The sequence below is a fragment of the Chelonia mydas genome, chromosome 1 (assembly GCF_015237465.2).
Source record: "Chelonia mydas isolate rCheMyd1 chromosome 1, rCheMyd1.pri.v2, whole genome shotgun sequence".
NCBI classification, from domain to species: domain Eukaryota; kingdom Metazoa; phylum Chordata; order Testudines; family Cheloniidae; genus Chelonia; species Chelonia mydas.
Window position 1 is genome coordinate 32,362,076 of NC_057849.1, and position 23,890 is coordinate 32,385,965.

Sequence of the window (23,890 nt, forward strand, 5' to 3'; positions counted from 1 at the left end):
TCTGATGGTGTCGCTAGAGTAGATTTGGGGACAGAGTAGGAAACGAGGTTTGCCACGAGGTAATGATGATGATACAGCACTACTTTTATATAGCACTGTTCACCCAGAAGAATCCATTTTAGCCCACTTTACAAAGTGCATATGTAGTTATAGGAATCACCTCACCTATGTGCCACTGAATGCAGCCCACCTCTGTGCTGAAACAGTCACTGCTTAAAACTATAGTCAAGTTACCAGCAAAGGTAGTTTAAATCACAGCAAACTGAAATAGAGTTTATAACAAGAATCAGGTATATCCAATTGAAACTACAGAAAGAATTTTAGGTAGGAAACATGTAATTACCTATACTGGAGTTTAGCAAATATACTGACATTTACATTTCAACCCAAACAAAACAAGAGCCATGGGACAGTAATGGCCATAAATGATCAGGAATTGTTTTAAGTGTTATCCAGAGGGCAGCACCTTCCAATTTACTGTGCCCCTTAACAATATCTGGAGACATTGATTCAGTAATGACCAAGAGGGCAAATACATTTTCTACAGAATCGACAATGCCAATTCTTACAGCATCAATCTTCTTGCCATTTCTATACACAGTCACATAGTTCAATCCTTAGACCATACTTACTAAAATATTTTTTCTCATTACGTAAATTCATTCACTCCATTGACATCAGCATAACTGAGAGCAGAATTTGATCCTATAGGACAGTATTTTATTTCATGACATTTTGTATGGGTCAAATTCTGTCCTCGATTACATCCGAGCAACTCTAGTGTCTTCATTAGAGTTGCACAGATGTACCTAAGGGCAGAATCTGGCTTTTTAAGACTAAGTAATTGAGCCAGCCCAGTGAGTTAGTGGCAACATAATGGGGGATCTGAATATGAAGCCAAAATCCTCACTGCCAGGTCACCATGGGCTGAGAGTTCTACAGAGGAAATATTCTCAGTACCTGGGGGAAGAGTATACTTTCCAAAGCAGTGATATGAGAGATATATAGAGTCCTCCTCTGCAACATGAGCTTTCCATGTTGCAAAGGAAGTGCATGTGAAAATGATGGGATACCCAGATCCATAAAAGTCATGGAAGACAGGAGACATTCCAGAAGACTGGAAAAGGGCAAATACAGTGTCCATCTATAAAAAGGGAAATAAGGACAACCCGGGGAATTACAGACCAGTCATCTTAACTTCTGTACCCGGAAAGATAATGGAGCAAATAATTAAGAAATCAATTTGCAAACACCTAGAAGATAATGAGGTGATAAGTAATAGTTATCATAGATGTGTCAAGAACAAATCATGTCAAACCAACCTGATAGCTTTCTTTGACAGGGTAACAAACCTTGTGGATAGGTGGGGAAGAGGTAGATGTGGAATATCTTAACTTTAGTAAGACTTTTGATACTGTCTCACATGATCTTCTCATAAACAAACTAGGGAAATACAACCTAAATGGAGCTACTATAAGGTGGGTGCATTACTGGTTGGAAAATCATTCCCAGAGAGTAGTTATCAGTGGTTCACAGTCATGCTGGAAGAGCATAACAAGTGGGGTCCCGCAGGGATCGGTCCTGTCATAAATATAAAGGAAAGGGTAACCACCTTTCTGTATTCAATGCTATAAAATCCCTGTTTAATGGCTGGTAAAATAAGCTGTACTGGATGGAATGTATATTTCTGTTTTTGTGTCTTTTTGTAACTTAAGGTTTTGCCTAGAGGGATTCTCTCTGTTTTGAATCTGATTACCCTGTAAGGTATTTACCATCCTGATTTTACAGACGTGATTCTTTTACCTTTTCTTTAATTAAAATTCTTCTTTTAAGAACCTGGTTGATTTTTCATTGTTCTTAAGATCCAAGGGTTTGGGTCTGTGTTCACCTGTACAAATTGGTGAGGATTCTTATCAAGCCTTCCCCAGGAAAGGGGCTATAGGGCTTGGGGGGATATTTTGGGGGAAGACATCTCCAAGTGGGCTCTTTCCCTGTTCTTTGTTTAACACGCTTGGTGGTGGCAGCATACGGTTCAAGGACAAGATGAAGTTTGTACCTTGGGGAAGTTTTTAACCTAAGCTGGTAAGAATAAGCTTAGGGGGTCTTTCATGCAGGTCCCCACTCTGTACCCTAGAGTTCAAAGTGGGGAAGGAACCTTGACATGGTGGCAGCGAGGTTATCTTAGCTTCTTAACCCTTTACAGGTGAAAGGGTTTTGCCTCTGGCCAGGAGGGATTTTATAGCACTGTATACAAAAAGGTGATTACCCTTCCCTTTATATTTATGACGCAGCCTCAGATATGAGCAGATACTGAGGGCTGTCTCACTTGAACATTTTTTATATTCTCAACTAAAAATGATACAAGGCAACAGTACTTCTCCACTGGCCTTCACTAGCCAACAACATCAGTCTCAAGCACAAATTGATGGCTGAAGTATTCCCAGCACTTTCTACACTTCAGAAAGGGACACTGGCTGAAAGTCAAGCAAATAAAATGTGACGTTTCCCCATCAAATATCTGCTTTACTTCCAGGGAGTTGGGCAATTCTGACCAAATTCACTCAATTTTATTAGCAACATCAAAAAATTTCCTCACATTAGGAGATACTCAATTCAGCAACTGAGTGGAGGTGACTCAGATTAACTAAGATGTCTGCCCCACGAAATAGATCAATGGATTGAATAACGATTCCTTTGCCTCTCTCACAGCCACAGCATAGGAATTTCAAAAATACCTATGTGCTGTGGTCATTTTCCCTCTCACTTCAGCTGTTGTGGGACATTTATAAACCAAAGTGACCCATGAGGAAAAGCCAGAAAAGATGATGCCTTAGAGGCCACTTCATAGATAGTTGAGGACAAAAGTGTTACAAAATTCTACCCACCCATCCATAGATTGGTTTGTCAGAAGAACATTATTCTGTCTCTCAGTCCCCTGGAACTGCTCTGGTACCTTTACTTTTCAAGGGTAAACCCCGTGCTAGGAGAGGAAAACTCCAATTTGGTCTTGAAGGAGGTAATTTTTATTTTAACTATTAAAAACTAGGAGGCATGTCTCTAAAATAAAAATGAAGCAGAGCAACAACTGTAACAGTTAGAAAAGTGTGGGCCAACTTGCCCATTCACAGTATAAAATGTAACAAAATCATTAAACAGATCTATCAAGAGGAGGGAAGACAGTTGTAAAACAGAACAGGAGTTTAAATTTTAAATGGATTCTGTCAACTGAAACTGGAGAAAAAAACCTATGCAGAAACAGATTTTCTAAAACCAAAGACCAATCAAAACGATTTTACAATCCAATAAAAAGAAGGCTTTTTAACAACAACAAAAACCAAAACAACAAATACACGCTTCCCTTCAATGTTTGAAACACAAACGCTGAAGCAGTATGAATCTGATGGCATGTTTAAAGAAAAAAGAGTTATAAAAAACGTTGGGAACATAAACAAAAATGGAACTGTCTAAATTGATGTTTATTGTCCTGAGAGAAATGCAAATAAATAAATAAATAAACAACAAGTTAAGGAAACTGGATATACTTTTAAAAATCTAAGTTGTTAATCATAATAAATTTGTTTATTTACAATGTATAATTTTAACTTTAAGGTGTCCCCTTTACCTCTTATGACAGCAGGAGAACTAAAATACCCCAGGGTGGAAACTTTGAATCAGTGACCAGCTAAAATAGATATTCTAAACAAAAGCAAAATTCTAGGGGATGGGAGAGTTTGGGCATATCTATTTTGGAAATAGATTCTGCAACATGGATCATCCAAACTGACATTCAGCTCTAAAGGCCAAATCAAAGTAACAGTGTTTTGTAAATGCACGCAGAAAAGACCTGTAGCATGTGGCTGCTTTGAAAAAATTCATGAAATGAAATGAGCCTTAACATTATCTTGACAAGCCCGCAGGTTGTAGCAGTGAGAGATGCAATCAGATGGTCATTTAAGCACAGCTTTCTTGGTAACAACAGAATTTATTGTGTTGGTGTTAAAAAGTGGTTTGAATTTTCTAAGGCCTTTTGTTAGCTCATCCCAGGGATCTTTTCATGTCAAGGCCGTGGAGAAGGCCTACACTGTAGGGTGAAATCCTGACCCCATTGATGCCAATGGGGCCAGGATTTCATCCATTGTACATAGCTTTCTTATACAACCCTCAATTCCATTCAAAAATTATCACACTAAATTCAGTTCAGTTACACCAGTGTACCCAGAATAGTTTCATTCACTTCAATGGATTTACACCACACTACATTAATGGAACACACGAAGATCATTAATTTCAGACATATGCACTATCTGTGTTGGGCAGATATTTGGACAATTTGTATTGATGATTTGTGGGCAGTAAATATAAACAAAGGTGACATTTTATCCTGTGTGAAATCATAAAATGGGTAGCTAACTAAGTGGTTTTAATTCTAAATTTTAGTTAAAGGTGGGTTCTAATGATGGTAGTATTAGCTTGATGTGAATTTAAGAGGGTTATGTTCTTCTGACATGCAGTTATGATTTGCTTCCTATCTTTATTTTATTTGAATGGCATCTATCCACAGCATCAGCTTAGTCCACCCTTCTATCTGAGGGCACTCAGTATTTCTCAGAATCAGGGCCACATATTCTTCTATGAATAATAAACATATTCCCGTTTGTAGATAGCTGGTAACCTGGATAACACAAGGGAGAAGGAAGAAAATCTGCTAATTGCAGTGCTTACTATCACTGTCTGAATACTCTGATGGGCAATTTCTCACTAAACAAGTATTTAATTTTTTGTAATGTTCTTCCCTCAAGCCCCATAAAAGTATTAATTAGTTTTTGTTAAATAATCTAGCTACAATATATTTATTTAACAGCACGGCAACAAAATGAAGAGTACTTTGATTCATTGTTTCTATATTAATGTTTCTACAAGGCAATACTTCCTTCCCTCCCTGATCATTTTTTTCATTTAGTATTCATTACATTCCACATGATGAATTTACTTGTTTTTATTGTGAATGTCTGAGTGTGTAATCCTGCAGCTATTCCATTACAATCTGGCATTAAATAACACGCCACTGAAGCTTTGCTTAGTGCATCAGTAATTTATATATATGTTTTATCTTTGCCAAATTAGAAACTTGCATGCAGATGCACTTACAAGACTGTACAGACTAACCTTGCTGCATGGAGCAATCCAGTAAACCACTGACAGGAATGGCAGCCCTACTGCAACTGCAAGAACAACTAGAAACTTCACTGCCATGGTCTGCTGACGTAAACCTGAGAGATTTTCATACCAGATTGACAGAAGTTGTTGCTGGCAGTTTGGATGTGCTACAAACTATGACAAAGAAAAGGAACACAAAAAAGGAACATTATTGTCAGAATACCACTAAATAAAATATTAGCCATCTGAAATTGATGTAGAATGTAGGAATAACAACAACTCAGTTAACATTCAGAGCACTATCAGAGTGTACAGTAGTATAAAATGGCAATCTGCTCTCTTTGATAAGCATAATCTCCCTAGAATGCAGGCACACTGCTATTCATGGCACGAATTTTGGCTAAACTGGTCCTAAAATCACACTGGAATCTGTGTGGCTAGTTAAAACTTTTTTAAAAAACCAACTCATTCTTCAAACTAGGGGAAATTTCATTTCATCTGTTCAAGTTTCAACAGAATGCCTTTGCTTATGCCTTTAACTTCATCTCAAATGTATGTTTTATTGTTATGTATGTTATATTATTTCATTGCAATATAGTGATGTGAAATGGGAAAAAAATAAGAAATGAGACACTGAATCAAGTTGCTCTATTCACAGTTTAAATGCTATTTTATTGCAAAGCGAGAGTATTGATGAGTTTAATGAATTTTAAAACAGCAATCTAAATCCTGGTCCCATTACAGCCTATGGGAATGCTGCCATTGACTTCAGTAGCATCAGTATCTGGCCTGGCACTGGGGGCACTATGGAGTCTTTCTACACCAAGAGGTTCCAATGTGAATAATTTTAGGAGTGTGAGATCCCTGCATCCCTCAAAATAATTCTGGTTAAGAAAAAAAAAAACACGATTTCTATGGTTAATTCCTTTGTGCCAATGATTATGATACTCCAATTTTTCACAAAAGACTTTATGCTAGGAAAATTTGTCATCAAAATACAATTAAAAGAGAATCATGCAGAATCAGAGCAACCTAGGGCTGGAAGGGAACTTGAGAGGTCATCTAGTCCATCCCCATGGACTAAGGCTGGACCAAATATACCAAGACCATCCCTAAATGACGTTTGTCTGTTCTTAAAAAGCTGTTTTTACAAATCTCCAATGACAGGGATTCCACAACTTCTATTAGAGCCTATTCCAGTACTTAGCTGCCCTTGTAGTCAGGAAGTTTTTCCTAATATCTAACCTAAATCTCCCTCACTGTAGATGGAGCCCATTATTTCTTGTCCTACCTTCAATGGACATGGATAACAACTGATCACCAACCTCTTTATACCCAGTCTTTTTAACCATTCCTCATAGGTCATGGTTTCTAAACATTTTAGCATTTTTGTTGCTCTCCTCTACACTCACTATAATTTGTCCATATCTTTCTTAGTGTGGTGCCCCAAACTGGACAGCTCCAGCTGACACCTCACCAGTGTTGAGTACAGAATAGGACAATTACCTCCTGGCTCACATACAACACTCCTGGAGGAGAGTATAAAATAGATGTAAAGTCAGTGTACTTCTCCTAGGCAAGCAGAAGTCACCCTCAGTTCTTAAATAATATACTTACATGGACACACCTTTTTCCCCTGGATGTTCTAAACTGGAGTATGAGCATACGGATTACATAGTATAGCACAACATGAATTTCCAAACACTTATCTAACTTTAATTTTACAAATTGCATATGTGATATTTCAACATTTGCATTTCAAATGGGTACAGATTCTCCATCTAGCTCTAGAAAATCCGGACCATGAAAGGCATTAAAGTCATCATAAATCGAGCAGTACGCATGATAAATACTAATTATTAATGGCTATCATTTACCATTATTTTAAAAATATTACTATGGCATTTAGATAGTATTCAGTAGCAAAGAATCAGCCTCAATCTGAGCATAATACACAGGAACTAACTGGATCTATTCTATTCAGGTTTTTATACAATGCTCATCACCGAGATATCTGAGCACTTCCTTGTAGTACATTAAGCAAGGTGACTACACATCTGTCATGTGTTGCTTGTGCTCTCCCCAGATGGAGAAGCATGTGGAGTGGAGTGGGGTGTGTGTGTCTTTCTCTTTTAAAAAATATAAATATACCTGTTCCCAGTTCATTGTACTGGGACTAGGTACACAGTCTGCTGACATTTATATTCCTGATGCCCTCATTTCTAATGCCCTAAAAGTTGTTGCCTTTGTGTCCTGTACTGTAGATGACAATATACAATTTTCAGTCATGAAACAAGGAATACACAAAATGTTCACATGAAAAACATCAGTTCTTTTATTGAAAATGAGGAACAGCAGTTACTGGTGCAGGCAGTCACTAACTGTTCTTCATCATTCTATGACAAATCATTCTAGGTCAGGTAGACAAATTCTGTAAAATGAGGAAGTGTAAAACACAGCCCTCTTTTCCATCCAAGCTCTGTGACATTGTAAAAGGTATACTGGAAACTGAGGTATAAATGGATGGGGATTTTCTTTACCTGGTCTGTAATAAACTATAAACCCAAACCTGTAATATTTACTCAAGAACTCAGAGTTTTACAATAGACATTTTCCAAATTAAAGTGGCTAAATCAGAACTAATGTCTGCTAAAGAAAAATAGTAGGGATAAGTAGAGAGAGTAAATGACTAATGATGAAATAAAACCCTTCCACGTTTAATATGTAGGAGACATTGTTCAATAACAGTTCAAACTCCATCCAGGCACACCATGTACACACCTAACTATTTTAGGATTTTCCAAAAGAAACAGATCAATTAGATCTGCATAAAAGGGCTCTATTTCTGCCCAGGTAAACTGGATGGGTACTGTGGGTCCCTACTGGATTTCATAGAATTCCATCTCTTCTACCTTTCCTGGTTATTGGATATTGGTGAGTTTTATTTGTTTTTCACTGTGTAGCTGTAATTCTTTTTGTCATGGTGGGAAAGCTTTATCATAGGTCTTGCAGCTTGCTCTAAAAATGGTCAGATTCTGCATTAGTCTAATCTCCTTTGGAAGTTAATTTAACAGGTGAATCCCCTTGAATAAAAAAAACTTTATCTCTGGTTCACACACACTTCGTCCTGGACATTATGAGCTTCACTGTCCAGGAGAAGCATAGTTATCCAAAAGAGTAAAGGTGGAGAAGCATCTACTAATGTAGTTGGGTCCTGACTTACTGAGTGCATTCAGGATCCAGACCAAGGCCTTAAACTGGCAACAGAAGTGAACCAGGAGCTGATGAAGGGGCCATAGCACGGAGATGATATATTCATTCCAGCTTGGGTCATTGAGGAGACTGGTGGCCATGGTTCTAACCAACCTGGAGCCTATGCATGGCTTCCAGACTGATCCCCAGATCATCTATGCTGATTAATTCTGGTATTTTGTAAGCTACCTAGATTTGCATACATCTTTCAAATTTTCTAGAGCAAATAAAAATTGGCCTTTCTCAGGAGGCAAATTCTCTGTGAATACGGCATTAAAGTTTGACATAAATATGTATGTATTATTATAGGGCCAATATACTACATTGTAAATTTTAATTAACTATATCCAATGATTTTGTTTTAGAAGATGGATTAATTATCTCTCATTGGTTAAATAAATAAATGCAAAACCTGCAAATAATGTACACAGCTAGTTCAAGTAACCATATGTTAATAAGACTGCCCCTCATTTAAACAACTATTTTATTAATACAAGGGCTTACTTTTTTGACTTCATACTTAATGGCAAGTTTTAAGCGGCTAAGGCTGGGACGACCATGTTCTCCACTATTATGGCTCATCTCCACATCTCCATTCAAAATAGCTTCCACTTCTTCAGTATTTCTGCACAAATCGAGGAGTCCAACTACAAAATCTTTGCATTGCACAGACAATTTTTTGTAATCGTTCTGGAGAGGGGGAAAAAAGAAAATTAATAGCTGTTCACACATAACTCATGAGAAACCATTTTACTCCTTCAATGCTACGAGTTGACTTTCTGAGAGACTATTCACCAACTAGCCACAGGAGAGGAATGAGAAGAAGAGCACTGGGCATGTATATACTCCTTTTATTTGTAGTTTTCAAAGTTCTTTATGAACATTATAAATTAAGACCCTCTGAAATAGATATTATTTTCCCCATTTTTGTGATTTGAAACCAAAAATATATAGAGCCAAATTCTCCCATTTAAATCAGTCAGTTTGCACTAGTTTAACCATGGAGAATTCAGCCCATCAATTCATGGATTATAAGGCCAGCAGGCAAGGGCCATTATGACTACCTAGGCAGACTTCCTGCAGAACACAAGCCATAGAATTTCACGAAGTGGTTAACTACTCTCACTGTAAAACAGCGCCTCCTAATTTCTAGTCTGAAGTGGTCTTGCCTCAGTTTCAAGCCATTGCATCTTGTTATGCCTTGTTATGCTAGATTAACAAGCTCTCTTCTATCAAAAATCTTCTTCCCATGGAGGTAATTACAAACTATGAGCAAGTAACCTCTCAACCTTCTCTGAGAAAATCTAAATAGATTGTGTTTCCTTTGTCTCTCACTGTAAGGCAGTTTTCTACACCTTGAATCATTGTTGTAGATCTTCTCTGAACCTTTTTCAATTTTCAACATCCTTTTAAAAGTACAGCACCCGAACTTGAACAGTACAGTAATGGTTTCATTAATGCTATATGCAGTGGTGGTAACAGTGTGACAGAAAGCTGTTACCAATCTGCCTGAAGCATCAGGTGATCAGTTTGAGGCCACAGACTCATTAAGGGAGGAGATCACGTAACACACCAATGTGTAAATTTTAAAGCTTTATTAATAAAATAATAAAATAACAGCGGAGAGTGATGGGTGCTTCCCATGTCACTCAGAGGAAGGAAGAAAGCATTAGTGCCCCAAGCCCTAATGCACTTTCATACTCACACACGCATTACCCGAGGCTGGCCAGGCCTGGGTGTAACATAAGAAGAAGAGGGGGAAGCGTGGACGGGAGTTCTGTCCTGTGCACACAGGTTGTCTGGGTCCGCTGTGATCTTCAAGTTGCTCCAGCTCTCAGGAGGGTTTTAAGTCCAGGGCTTCTTGTGGGGGGTGCTTCGTTCAGGGACCTCTGCTCCTGGTGCCCTCTGTGCCAATCCAAACCAGCTTTCCATTGTGTCTTCAGTTTTCTCAAAACACCCCAGCTCCAGGGATGCAAGGCTTGGCTCCCTCTCTTGCCGTCTCACCGGTGTTTTCAATCTCTGCAATCTTAGACCTTGTTTTCTTCTTTGCTGACCTCGCTGCCTAGCAGGTCTATGCAGTTGGGTTTTTCTGTCTCATGGCTGCTTGAGCACATTCACGCCCCCGTCTCTCTTGGCTGTTAGCCAAGTCTCGGCTAGTGCCAGAGTCTTATCATTGGACTGAGCTTGCTAGCTGCAGTGTTGAGTTAACCCATTCTCTGCTCTCTTTCTCCTTCCCCGTTTGGCCTCTTGCAGCCTGCAAAGGAATCTTTTACTCTTCACTCACACCTTTGACCCTCCCCAAAATGCTTTGTGATGCTTGCAACAGCGTTAGCAACATGCAGTGCTGATCTGCCTTCCCCAGGGGAACCCCTGAGGTTGTGCCAACAGCTCCCTATTGCTACTCAATATCCCCCTGCGTACACACCCAAGGATATCATTTGCTTTCTTAGCCACCACATCAAACTGTGAGCTAATGTTCAGTTGGTTATCCACCTAGGCTACTTAGTCCTTTCCTCAGTCAATGCTTTCCGAAATATAGCCATCCATCCCTTAAGTGTGACCCTCTTGAAGAATGGAAGTTAAGTTGCTCTCACAGTGAGCCAGTGGTAGGGTCAGGGTAGAATTTTGGAATACTGTTCCTGTTTTTGCAATTTCCAATTTATATAACTTGAAGGTGAAGCCAAGGATAACAGGTATCAGGATACAGAGGTGAAATATAAGTATTAATTAGTGTTGTAACACAGGGCCTACAGGCCTCAGGCCTGTAGATATTTAGCTTAGCCAAATTAAGCTGTAGGATTTAGAATAAATTAGCAAAAATAAATTATTAATAAACCTGCTGAGCTTGTCTGTTTGTGATATGCTGATGTTTTGAAAATAACTGCTGAGTTTGGATAATAATGCCTATGCATAGACAGACACCACAAGATGACCACTGGGGTGAAACGTTAGAGACTTCCTTAAGGTAACCAATTGCCTGTTACTATGGTGATACGGTGGCAAAATTGGTATTGAGTGTAAGGGGAATTATCAAATTAGCCTATGAAAAATGGGGCTCCCCAAAAGTAGTGGAGTCTGGAAGGTCAAATAAGGAAAAGGAAAAACCTTCACAAATATGTATGAAGCCTGATGACTGTCAGCACAACACATTCAAAAAGCTGTTTCCTGGCCGGGGTGCCCAGGTGCAGAGGGGAGATACCAGGATCCAACCACTGGTGATGAGGATGAGGACTAACACTTTGGGTTTTTCTGCAAGGCCTGTCCTGAGTAATGGAAATATTATGCATTCTTTGTATTGGTCTCTCCTTTACCAGATTGCAGTGTGTGTATTGTTTGGTTGGCTAATAAAAGTAATTATTATAGAAAGAGAACTATGTAGTCTCTGTTGTGCATCACAGACCCCCACCCCACTTCCATTGATAACCTCACTACTGTTGTCAATCTTGGGGGCTAAACTCTTATAGATTAAAGTAGGTGTCAACCCTCACCTTCGGGTGGGTAACTAGTTAAAGTAACCCATAACTATAGATAACGCTACAAAGGTTAACAGCATTACCACCTCCCACCAAAGAAAGGGAAGTAGGGAGACAAACATGACTCACAGGGGTGCCTGTGGGATGCAGTGCTTTCTGGGGCTACTCCACAGCTTATCTTCCACACCTGGCTCAGGGTTGTGCCTAAAGTTATAATCTATCTGTGACAGGGAGTTGCTCTCGGCTCCTGTCTTCCTGCACAAATGGCTCTGACACCTCCGATTTGTAACCACCACTGTGTATGTTGTGTTCAATCCACCACTACTCTCTTACAATCCCGTGCAACAATTCTATGTACAGTGTCATACACTCATCATCCCCTTTTGCCAGAGAGAAGAAATCTCTCCATGCAGAGATCTCCATTTACCCTGATGCTGCTGACCCACCTCTCTCTCTCTCATTATCCTGCACTTTCTTCCTGTGCTCCTTTTCTACTCTTGCTGTTAATGGGTGAATTAGTTCCTTTGCCCTCCTCAGGCCCTCTCCAGGGGAACTAACTGGATTTACAGTGCTGGTTCAGCTCCTGGTTCTCAGCATTCTGTCACACACCTCCCCCCTTTATCTGGTGGAGAAGTTTCTTCTTCCACAGGTTCTCATTATTTTATTAGAGGTGCTGCTCTCTTGAGTCCTCTTCACCCCCAGGGTGGTTCTCCGGGAGCCCTTTATGAGGTCCAACCATTCTCCACCCACAAAAATTACATTGGTGGGCCAGGATAACCCCCCTAATCCTGTCTCACCCCACAGGTATTCACACCAAGAGCAATATGGTGGGATATTTGCCCCACTCTCACCCCCTTTCCTTTGTGACAGGGCCCACTGGCAACCCCCGCCCACTGATCACCCAAGGTCTCAGGTTCTCCCAGGCCTCTGAACTGTTCCTGGGGTCTCCACTCTCATCATTCCGGTGGTAGAGTTCCAATAACTGTCCAATCCCTGTCAATGAGTTTGAACTGTCCTCATCCCAGAAGGCTAATTCTGTGTTTTCTTCCTTCTCCCCTGTCACACTATCCCGATGTGCTCTGATGAAGTTAAAGTTTAAACTGTGCACTCAGGCACTTCCCAGACCAGCCTACCCTGGTAGAGGCCTTGTGCTTTTGAGATGTTTACTCAGAACCTCCATCCATAAACTTTGATGTCTTTAATGATTTTTCTAATCACATTTAAGTCATAAAAGGATTAAATAAACTTGGGACTGTCTCCATGACTTTTTACTGTGTTAAAAATACTCAAAGAAAGTAAAATGTATTACCATGACTTGTTCCCGTTTCCCCATTATAAGTGTTCCTGTTGTTCCCACTTTCAACTTTTCCTCTATTCACTTCTTCCCCTTAGAATCCTTCCTACTCTAGTAGCTGCCATCTGGGAGCACCCTGGAAGGCAGGTGATTAACTTTCTCTGTGGTAAATTCAGGGCTCTCTGTATTCCCATGATAATCTCTGAGAACACACACCAACGTGCTTGTTCTTCATTAGCCCATGGGCCCAGTGCTTTGTATTCCTTTGCAACACCATAGCATCAGTTTGTTACTTGGATAGATTAGCCAAATGACTGCATTCATGTTTCACACTTAATTTCAATCAGATATTTGTTCAAAAATAAAAGAGCCACACGCATTTTTAAATAATGTCATCTAAGTCTAGGCATCTCGAATATGTCATAAAGTGGCAATGAAAATTAATGTGGTTTCTCTACAAAGAAGATACCAGAAGCCAAGCACTAAAATTTACAATTTCATGATGAGTTGTATATTAATATGGATGTGGAAAGCAGATTCACCCATTTTATGTCTCTCAAGAAGGAAATATATACATATTAATTAAAAACCTAAATCTGTAGCACTCCAGATAGAACTTGTTTTTAGACTAATATCTCTTTTTAAATTTGTTTGTTCTATGAGGAATATGGTTGAAATTGATGTTTTTTCCCCTTGCCTGGAAGTGTCAGGAAGGATGGCTAAAATCTGTGTTCACCCTTCAGCTCTAAGATGAACTTTTCAATATTGGAATACAACTGCTTATGTTGCAATATCTAAGATTATACCTGCATGCCCTTTTATAACTAGGCCTTGTAAATTGATCTAGGGTTATATCTGGCATTCAAGGACTCAGCCAAGTAACAAACCTCTCTAAAAATGTGGACAAAAAAGAACTTGACCTTGTTGAGTAATTGGTTTGACTTAACCTCTCTGTGCTACAGTTCCCCATCTGCAAGAGAGAGATAACAGTATTTCCCTACCTCTGAGGAGTGGTGAGAGGATAAATGCACTAAAGGTTTCTAAAGTGTGGGATCTCAGCCCCCCACACTGCCCCTCTTAAGATGGTGCAAGTGCTCCTGGAGAGGACACACACCACCAACAGAAGGAGGATAGTGTGGACATGAAAAACCACAGTAATTACTGTGATGGCGCTAAGTCGACCTCACTTAGGTTGACTTAATTGTGTAGTGTAAACATGGCCTGAGTGAAATCCTGGCCCCACTGAAGACAGTGAGATTCACTGACTTCAATGGGACCAGAATTAGTTCTAGCATGTGTTGTCGACATAAACCCACTTCCCAGGCTTTGACCTTACTGTTAACTCAAACAACAACAAAACATACAAACTCAAACAGCCACGCTATTCCTAAGGTTTCCCTGCAGAACCTCTCCTGTCCCAGCCTCTAGTTTCCTTTTGCCCAGAGAGACCGAACTCTCTTATATCCCAACTGGCGCTCAGGAGATTCATTCATCAGCATAAATCAGGAGTAATTAACATAATGTAGATGTAATCCCTCTCCCCTCTCTCCCCCCACCCCAACATTTGGAGTTTGCCGGCTCCTGGAGCTCCAGACTGAGTCTCTAAGGGGGCCCTACCAGAACAACTACAAATATGATGGCTATCAGAGCCCTCTGACCTCATTTCCCAGCATGCTTGGAGTCAGGGAATGGACAAAAGGAAGTAGAAATTGCTGCTGAGGCCCAATGAAGGGACAGCCTGACTCAAACACACAGATAGTTTAGTGTCATTTTTGGTTTGGAAGCAGGAAGCCAGGCAGCTCAGCTCAGGGAGTCCCTGCCAAACTCCCACTGCCCCCAAAGGGAGTTCTTGCACAGCTGTGAAATCTAGCTGCCTGGGCCAGGCCAATCCAGCACCATGGAGACCAGCCTCCAGCAGAGAGAGATCAACCCAGTACCAGCTACAGAGAACCAGGAGTGACCGCAGGAGGGTTCCAGACCAGGGAACAGAGACCCTGGTGGGAGTCAGGAGAGGACCCTACCCACCTCACCCCTAGGGTTGAGGATAAAGTAAGGTAACTTTTTGTTTAAGCCAGCCAATACCACAGTGCTGCACTACACTGTCTGGATGCTCAGCCTCAGCCGACCATCTTCCTAACCCTGGAACAGCTTGTTTTCCCATCTGCACAGGCTCAGTGGGCCAGGGCCTAGTGGGGGTAAAGCCAAGGCTGTGCCCATTCCCCTCCTTTGTTTGCCCAGTCCCCGCCCACCCGTGCAAGAAGGGGAGTAGCAGCTCAGTGCTATCACCCCATTCCCCATGCTATGAATTACAATATTGGTAGCCCACATAGGGCAATAAGCAGACACCTGGGGATTGAAGACCTCAGTCCACAAAACAGGTACAAGTTACCTCACTTTGCCCTGCGAGTGTGTGATTATGGCCCTGTCCCAGAATGACCACTTCTACGGGTGAGAAGGTAACAGAATCTCCATGTTCCTTCAATACCTGGCAACTGCCAAAGAGAGTGTGAGTGACACATCAATTTCTGATGCTCTGCATCATCCGTCCTTACCATTAGCATTCCACATTGTTTCTCCTAGATATTACCCCAGAAGGAGTGGGACAGCGGGGAGCACATTTAACTGACTTCTCTAATTTTGTACAAATCAGAATCTGTTGACCATACACTTACCTTGAATTCTTTTTCAATGTTTGCAAGCACAGCCAGCTCATTGCTAAGTTCTAAGGCAGTCATTACCGGGTCTTCACTGGACAAGGAGAGGTAAGCAGGACTCGCCAGACCTTTGTAAGCATTGATTCTGGACCTAGAATGGCTGAAAGAGTCATGTTTTTGCTTCTGATTGCACTCACTGCATTTGCAGAAATAGTCATGTGGCCTTTCAATGCGAGCACCTTTTCTCAGAAGGGTGTGGACAATTTCGTATTCATGGCAGTGAGCAGCCAGAATGATTGGGGTAACATCATGGGAGAACCGGGTTCCATCCTCATCATATGCATAAAAGTCATCATGCTGGAATTCTGATTGGCTGGGACTTAATGCAAGTCTCTTGCCTTCAGCAAATGCAGGATGATTTAGGATGGCTTCCACTATCCGAATATAACCTTTACTAATAGCCAAGAGCAAGGCATCCCCAACCCGGGAGAGGTTCTCCTTCTTCAGTAAAAGTTCTGTAATCTCCAGATGCTCATTGGCAACTGCGAGCTGCAAAGCATTCTGCCCCATGTAGTCCACACAGTTCACATTTAGTGAGGTACATTCTTCCAGCATTTTACGAATCACGGGAACATTCCCATATTCTGCTGCATCCAAAAAACGCTCCTCATCAAGAGAAAGGCTTGTGGAATGATCATTAAACATGTACGCTGGTCCTCGACTGGCCAGCCTTCTGCCCTTCTCCCGGAGTATTGTCTGTCGTCGAAGTGCTAACCTATTCTCAGTACCTCGACTGAATGGAAAGAGAGATATTATTAATGCTTTCATACGCAAAAAGATGTGCATTTTTAACCTACACTTTGGGAGGACACAAATCTTAATACTAAAAAAAAATTCCCCATCAGTTATCTGCTGTGCACTTTTTAATGCAGAAGTGAGACCATAAAGCTTACTTTGTTGTACTGTATAATCATTATAGCCATACAAGTCTGGAATGGATACCGTTATTACTCTCTGCTTCCCTACCTCACCCACAGTTATCACATCTGAATTTAGAAAGAGAAACTGAAGCAAATTTTGCTCTCAGTTACACCAGTGTAAATCTGGAGTAACTACTATAAAGACAGTGTAGTTACTCCAACTTGGGAACCATGGTCTTTCTTTCCAGTACTTTCCATTATTTGTTTTAATTCTACAGATAACAGGCAAACATCTAATCATTTTACAGGACTGAGACTCATCGTTCCTTGTCCCACATTTGTCTCATGTATGAATGGCTGGTCCAGAAAATCAGCAAAGTAGGTAACATCAAAATAATTTGCACACCCTGAGACCTCACATCCCTGGTTAAATGGATTGCAGCCCACCTGTAGACTAGGAGTGGTGATTCAGAAGCCAGAGGAGGCACATGAGGAGTGATGGTGGACCCTTGTCAGCACAACTGACAACTTGTGGCTAGGGCACAAAGGCCCCATGTTAATATGTGTATAGTATATTGCTTCAATTCAGTGCTGATTGACTTCATCTGCTCTCATTCCTTCAGTTACTACTACATGAATAATTCCCTAATCTCTTTGCTCTGATTTCTTCCCCTCCATTCACTCTTGCTTTGAGTTCTACTGATTCAAAACACTAAATAAGAGCTCAGTATTTATTATTATTTTTATTATCTGCAGCTGTTTCTCTGACATCTAGTCTGGAATGTCCAGTTGCCAATTCAACCTGAACCTGGTAGAAACTGAACATGTAATCTCCTGCTCCATTAAACCTTGCCAATTCCTTCCTTCACCATCCTCTCAGTTATTCTGGCTCACAGTCTTGATGTCTGCCATGAAATCTTGTCACCTTTTCCTTTTTAACAGCTCTAAAATCTGTACCTTTTCTTCTATTCCCACTGTTAAAACCTTAGTCCACTGCTTGGCACTCTCTCTTGTCTTGACTACTGAAACGTGAAGTGAAACATTTTGAACACTTGGGGTTGGCTATACTGCATTTGTTGAGAACAACTCTATTTTTGCAGTGATTTCTCGGTAAAAAATATATCCAATTTTCATTAACAAGAAAAGAGAATAATAGGTAATCTGGGAAAACTAAGCTTTTAACCCCCTGCAGAAAATCATTTTCAAATTGATTTGGCCTTCTAGAATTACATCGCTAGTATCCAACATCCACTACAATTTTTTGCTTTTTTCTTTTCTTTTTTTCCCCAGTTGTAGCTCGATGGCACTCTACTGGCTTTTAAAAAAATATTTTATTCCTTTCTTACACATTTTCATAAAATACTGCAGGTTGCAACAAAGCAATATATACAGTATTCCTGAGATATTGCTTACTCATGAACATAAACTCAGATGTTAAACAAGACATGGCAAATATAAATCTCACCTCTTAAACTAGAAATGAAAACATCATCACAAAAGGGGAGGGAAAAGACTCAGACCATTTATATAGCTATGGTTCCTATAAAGCTTCTCTATCGACCAATCTTGTCCAGAAGAAGAACTTTTTTCCAGCATTGTTTTTCTTCCAACATGCCCATGTCCTCAGTCTATAGATAGAACAGTTTTCCAAAACATAGCTGCAGAGTGGTGTAATGTACTTGTAGCTAATAATATGTTATGACTAGAGACCATGACACTGGCCATTACCCAACAAATACAAAGAAAGGGGTCCGATTATAAGATTATTGATGACATTTAGGGCTATGAATATGTGCTCAAACAAGGGAAAAAGAGAGTTAGAATTCCCCATGGCTCTACGTGGGCAACATGGACAATAGATTCAGGCACAATGGAGAAAACAGAGTTACTCATCTTAGTGTTAAATAAAAGGTTAACCTCAATTGCGAGTTGAAAATTTCTTTGACAGGAAAATGGCTTTTTTATCTAAATGGAAACTTTTGTGAGAATCATCCATTTTTAACTAAATTTTTTCAGGTTTTCAAATTCTCCCCCCCACCCAACTTGACAATGAAAATGTTGTGGGTTTGATGCCATTTTTTTCATTTCTTCAACAATCCCCCCCACCCCCAACACACACACACAGAATCAAAGAAAAAAATCAGTGAAAACAATTTATTGTTTTTGTTGGTTTTTTTCAAGGGAAAAAAATTCTCACCCAGGAAAAGACAGAAGTTTGAGAAATCATAGCATCAGGAAGAAGTTACAGTATGTGGCAAGAACATACATATTGGTGGAGAAGAAAGAGAGGAAGCAATGGAAATGAGAATAATAATAAGAAAAACAAAAATAACATTTGACTTCTGTAGCACCTGAGACTGTGAGCCTAAGGGAACGAAGGACTGTGTGGGGTTGGCAACTGAAGTAGAGAATGTTGAAATGGAGCAAGGAGAGAGATGAAAGGTTTAATTTTAGAAATGCTATGTAAAGCAGTACATCGAAGGAGACCTCTGAGAAACAACTGTAGGTCAGGTGTGCAAGCCTGAGCAAAAGGGGTGAGGGGTCAAGAGTAGAGAGGTAGAACTGTGAATGATGCAGCTATGAGTGTAACTGAAACCATAAGAATGGATGAGATTGCCTTGAGAGAGAACAGAGAGACAAGGGGCAACGGTTGAGAGGATTCAGATATCAAGGGACAACAGAGAGAGGAACCACTTAAAATGATGAAAAAGGTAAAAGAAGCCAGGAGAGCAAGGTGTAAGATGAAACTCGAAGGTATGCCTTAGATTTGCTTGGTGTATTTTAGTGACCTTGGAAGCAACAGGAGCAGAGAATGCCAAAGAGATGGTTGGAAAGGAGAAAATCTAGACAGAGGGAATTGACGGCAAATTTCAGAATTTTAAGAGACAAAAGGGGAGAAGGCAGATATTTTGGTAGTTGAAAAGATTTTTTTTTTCAGGATAAGGAACACAAAAGCATACTCGTAAGGCTGGAAAGAAAGAGCCGGAGTGAGAGAAAGATAGGCTAAAGATAAGGAAGAGCAAAGAGATGTAAAAGAGGACAGCTGAGGAGGGCTTCGGCTCTATCTGCCCCTTGGCTCCTATTCTCCCTTTCCCTGCAGCCCCATTCCTCACCTTGCTGCATTCATCCACCTCCACTCTGCCCATCCCCTAGCAGCAAGAGCACTGAGAGCACAAGAGACAGTCTCCCTGCTTGCAGTTCCTGTCCCCAGCAATACAGCCACCATTGGTAACGGCTCAGCCCCTGCAACTCCAGGGAAGGAGTGTGTGTGGAAACTCAGGTGGAATATTTGAAGAATTTAGCTGCCACACTCTAACATAACTCTACTGAGCATATGCAAACTGAGATTTTTCAAGAGATTTATACCTTGGCCAAATTTGAGCAAATTTTCAAGGTAACAGCAAAAGGCACATCCTTGACTCCAGGGCATTCCACTGCAAAATGTCAAGTCCCTACTCCAAAGGATGGAAACATTAGCGATTTGGTTGTAAGAATATTTTTAAACATCTAAAAACTAACCTATTTTTCCTTAAACTAATTCTCAAAAATGGCTGATCCCATTTAGCTTAAATTTTCAAAAAAAGAAAAAAAAAACAATTCAGCCTGAGGCAGACACCTAGCATAGAAGATTTCAGCTCAAACAGTTAAACTTTGGCAAATGTAAAAGTAAATGAAAACAGGTTCTTATCATGGAAAGTTTGGGCAAACTTTAACTACAGATGGCACTACCAGCTCTGCCAATAATAAAATCATTGTTAATAATTTGGTTAAATGGGCAATGACAGGGGTAGGGCAAGACAGTAGTTGGGATTACTCAGATTTAGATGAAGGAGATAGTAAGACTAAGGAGGAGGAAAATTCCAGTCATCGAGTTTCAATTTCATTTGCAAATGTATTCTCTGAAATTGTGAGTTTATGAACACATAATTGATTAAGTAATATTTTATTCTTGTAAAGTCATAGAATTATAGACATGTAAGGCGGGAAAGGACCTCAAGAGATCATCAAGTTTATCCCCCAATGCAGAGACTGGACCAAGTAAACCTACACCATCCCTGACAGGTGTTTGTCCAACCTGCTGTTAAAAACCTCCAATGATGAGGATTCCACAGCCTCCCTTAGAAGCTTATTCCAGTACTTAACTATCCTTACAGTTAGAACATTCTTCTAGTTTCTAACTTAAATATCCCTTACTGCAGATTACTTCTTGTCCTACCTTCAGTGGACCTGGAGAAAAAATGATCACCATCTTCTTTATAACAGACCGTAACATATTTGAAGACTTATCAGGTTCCTTCCCTGTCTTCTTTTCTCAAGGCTAAACATGTCCAGTTTTGTTACCCTTTCATCATGAGTCAGGTTTTCTAAAGCTTTTATCACTTTTGTTGCTTTCCTCTGGACTCTCCAATTTTTCAATATATTTCTTAAAGTCTGGCACCCAGAACTGGGCACAACACTCCTGCTGAGGCCTCAACAGTGCCAAGTGGAGAGGGACAATCACATTCTGTGGCTTACTGTAGCGAGGCAACACTTCACTGGTGCGGTGCCTCCCGCCGGTTGTCTCGAGAATTAGCTCTTTCCAGCCCAGAGCGCCTTCTGCAGGCCGGTGTCTTGCCTGCCACTGGCCCCCATGTCCCTCCTGGACCCCTATCCCCTTTACCTCAGGGTTCTGCCCCAGCTGTACCCCCACGCTCTGGGTCTCCCCTCCCAGGGGACCCCCCAACCCTCTAAACCCCCCGTGCCTCAGTGGCTACTGCCAGTCATCACCTACCCCCCGCTCACTGGGGCAGACTGCACTGTAATGGCCACTCATCATTGGCAAGTGGATAGGACCTGCTGCCTTTGCCTATTCCCAGGCTGCCCTGCTGCAGCGCCAGTACCCTTCTGGGCCTTTACCAAGGCCTGCATCCTGGGGTTTTACCAGGCTGGAGCTCCCCAGCTCCCTTTACCCTTCCCCAGCACTGCTCCGCTTAAGGTACCTCGCTCTCAGGCAGCTAGACCTTCCCACTCCAGGGCTAGAGTGAGACTTCTCCAGCTTCTGGCCCATAGCCCTCTTATAAGGGCCAGCTGTGGCCTGATTGCGGCGTGGCCCCAGCTGCTTTCCCCAATCAGCCTAGCTGTTCCCAGCCACAGCCCTCTCCAGGGCTGCTTTTACCCCTTTTCTGCAGGAGTGGGGCAGCCACCCCATTACACTTACATACAAAACTTATGTTTAAACACCCCAGAATCATAATACAGTGGAGTCGCATCATGCGTGCAGTTAACTTATGCGAATTCAACAATATGCACTCGGCAAAAAAAAAGAAAAACAACAAGATAAATAGTGTGGGTGATTCCACCCACCATTCCGCTCAATGAATGTATACCCTGGAGTGAGCGTGAGATGGGAGACGTGAATCTGCTGTTCCCTCAGTCGGTCTCAGTTCCCGCGTGCCTCCCATAGCGTGAGCATCACGCCGCGCTGAGTGTGATTCTAGTGTTTAAAGATACGTATTTTTCATACAACATGGCCCCTAAACACAAGCCAGCTACTTCATCTGGTGCTCAACCGAAGAAACAGTGATCTGTTCCAACGCTGTAGGAAAAACTGGCTGTGTTGGACTTATTGAGAGACAGCATGTTGGCCTCCAACTTGGAGAGTAAATATGGCCGCAACCGCAACGAATATTGTATCCGTGCTATCAAGATTCGAGAAAGAGAAATTCATCAAGCTGTGGCATCAAGTACTCCAATAACTGCTAAGGTGACGAGCCAGGTGTGTGATAAGACTTTAGTGAAGACTAAAAAGGCATTAAACTTATGGCTGGAAGACATGAACCGTAAACGTGTGCCTATCGATGGCAACACGTTGCGAGAAAAGGCTCTTAGCCTCTACATGCTATTCAAACCTCCCGCTGAAGAGGGACAGCCTTCTGACGAGAAGGAATTCAAAGCCAGCCAAGGTTGGCTTAACAATTTTAGGAACCGCTTCAACCTCAAAAACGTGCAGACTACTGGTGAAGCTGCATCTGCCAATGAAGAGGCAGCAAAAGCCTACCCCGAACAATTAAAGAAAATCATAGAAGAAAAGGGCTATCTTCCGGAACAAGTTTTTAATGCTGATGAGACTGGGCTCTTCTGGAAAAAAATGCCCAACCGCACTTACATTTCGAAATCAGAAAGACAAAACATCTAAAGACCGTGTAATTGTGTTGTTTTGTAGCAATGGGGCTGGGCATTTAATAAAGCCGAGCTTGCTCTACAGGACTGCAAATCCTTGTGCCCTTAAAGGCAAGAAAAAAATCTCCTGCCTGTGTTCTGGCAATCAGATAAAAAAGCTTGGGTGATGGCAGCATTATTTCTGGATTGGTTCCACAAGTGTTTCATTCCGGAGGTCAAGCGGTACCTCGAAGAGAAAGGACTTGACTTTAAGGTGTTGCTGATAGTAGACAATGCTCGTAGCCACCCTGCGGCACTCCGGTTTGCGCATAACGATGTTGAAGTCATCTTTCTCCCCCCCCAATACCACCTCCATCTGCCAACCTCTCGACCAAGGTGTGATTTGCTGTTTCAAGGCCACGTACATGAGGCTTTCATTCTCACGGATACATAGCACTATGGATGCTGACCCCAATCTTTATGTGATGGAGTGTTGGAAGTCCTTCAACATTGCTGATTGTATCACTTATATTAAACAGGCAATGGATGCAATCAAGCCCGAAACAGTCAATGCATGTTGGTGAAACCTATGGAAAGAATGTGTGAATGATTTTAAGGGTTTCCCGACCATTGACAAAGAAGTGAAACACATTGTTCAGGTGGCCAGGCAAGTGGGTAGCGATGGCTTTGTCGACATCCTTGAGGAAGAAATTGAAGAATTAATTGAGAGCCATAGAGAAACACTGACTAACGAAGAATTAGAGGAACTGATAAAATCGTCTACAGAAGATGAAGATGACGATGATGAACAGGAAGAACCAGCAAGTTGGAATCTTCATAAATTTGCTGAAGTGTTCCAAGCAGCGAAACACTGGAATGATTTAATTTCTGAACACGATCCCTCTATGGAACGAAGCCTCAAAATCACACGTAGTATTATGGATGATTTGAGACCATACCAAGAAATGTTTGAGCAGCTCAAGAGACAACAGCGATAGTTGC

At 41.2% G+C, this 23,890-nt stretch overlaps 1 protein-coding gene across 2 annotated transcripts in view; it reads right to left on the minus strand.

Moving 5' to 3' along the window:
- TRPC6 (transient receptor potential cation channel subfamily C member 6) overlaps window positions 1-23,890 on the minus strand; it is a 171,209-nt gene that overhangs the window by 44,290 nt on the left and 103,029 nt on the right. For both annotated transcript variants that reach the window (XM_037889826.2, XM_043529383.1), the window contains exons 2-4: window positions 15,849-16,623; window positions 8,914-9,099; window positions 5,167-5,331 (exon numbers count right to left, since the gene is read on the minus strand). In XM_037889826.2, coding sequence (XP_037745754.1) covers window positions 5,167-5,331; window positions 8,914-9,099; window positions 15,849-16,623 — 1,126 coding nt within the window. The remainder of the gene's footprint in view (window positions 1-5,166; window positions 5,332-8,913; window positions 9,100-15,848; window positions 16,624-23,890) is intronic.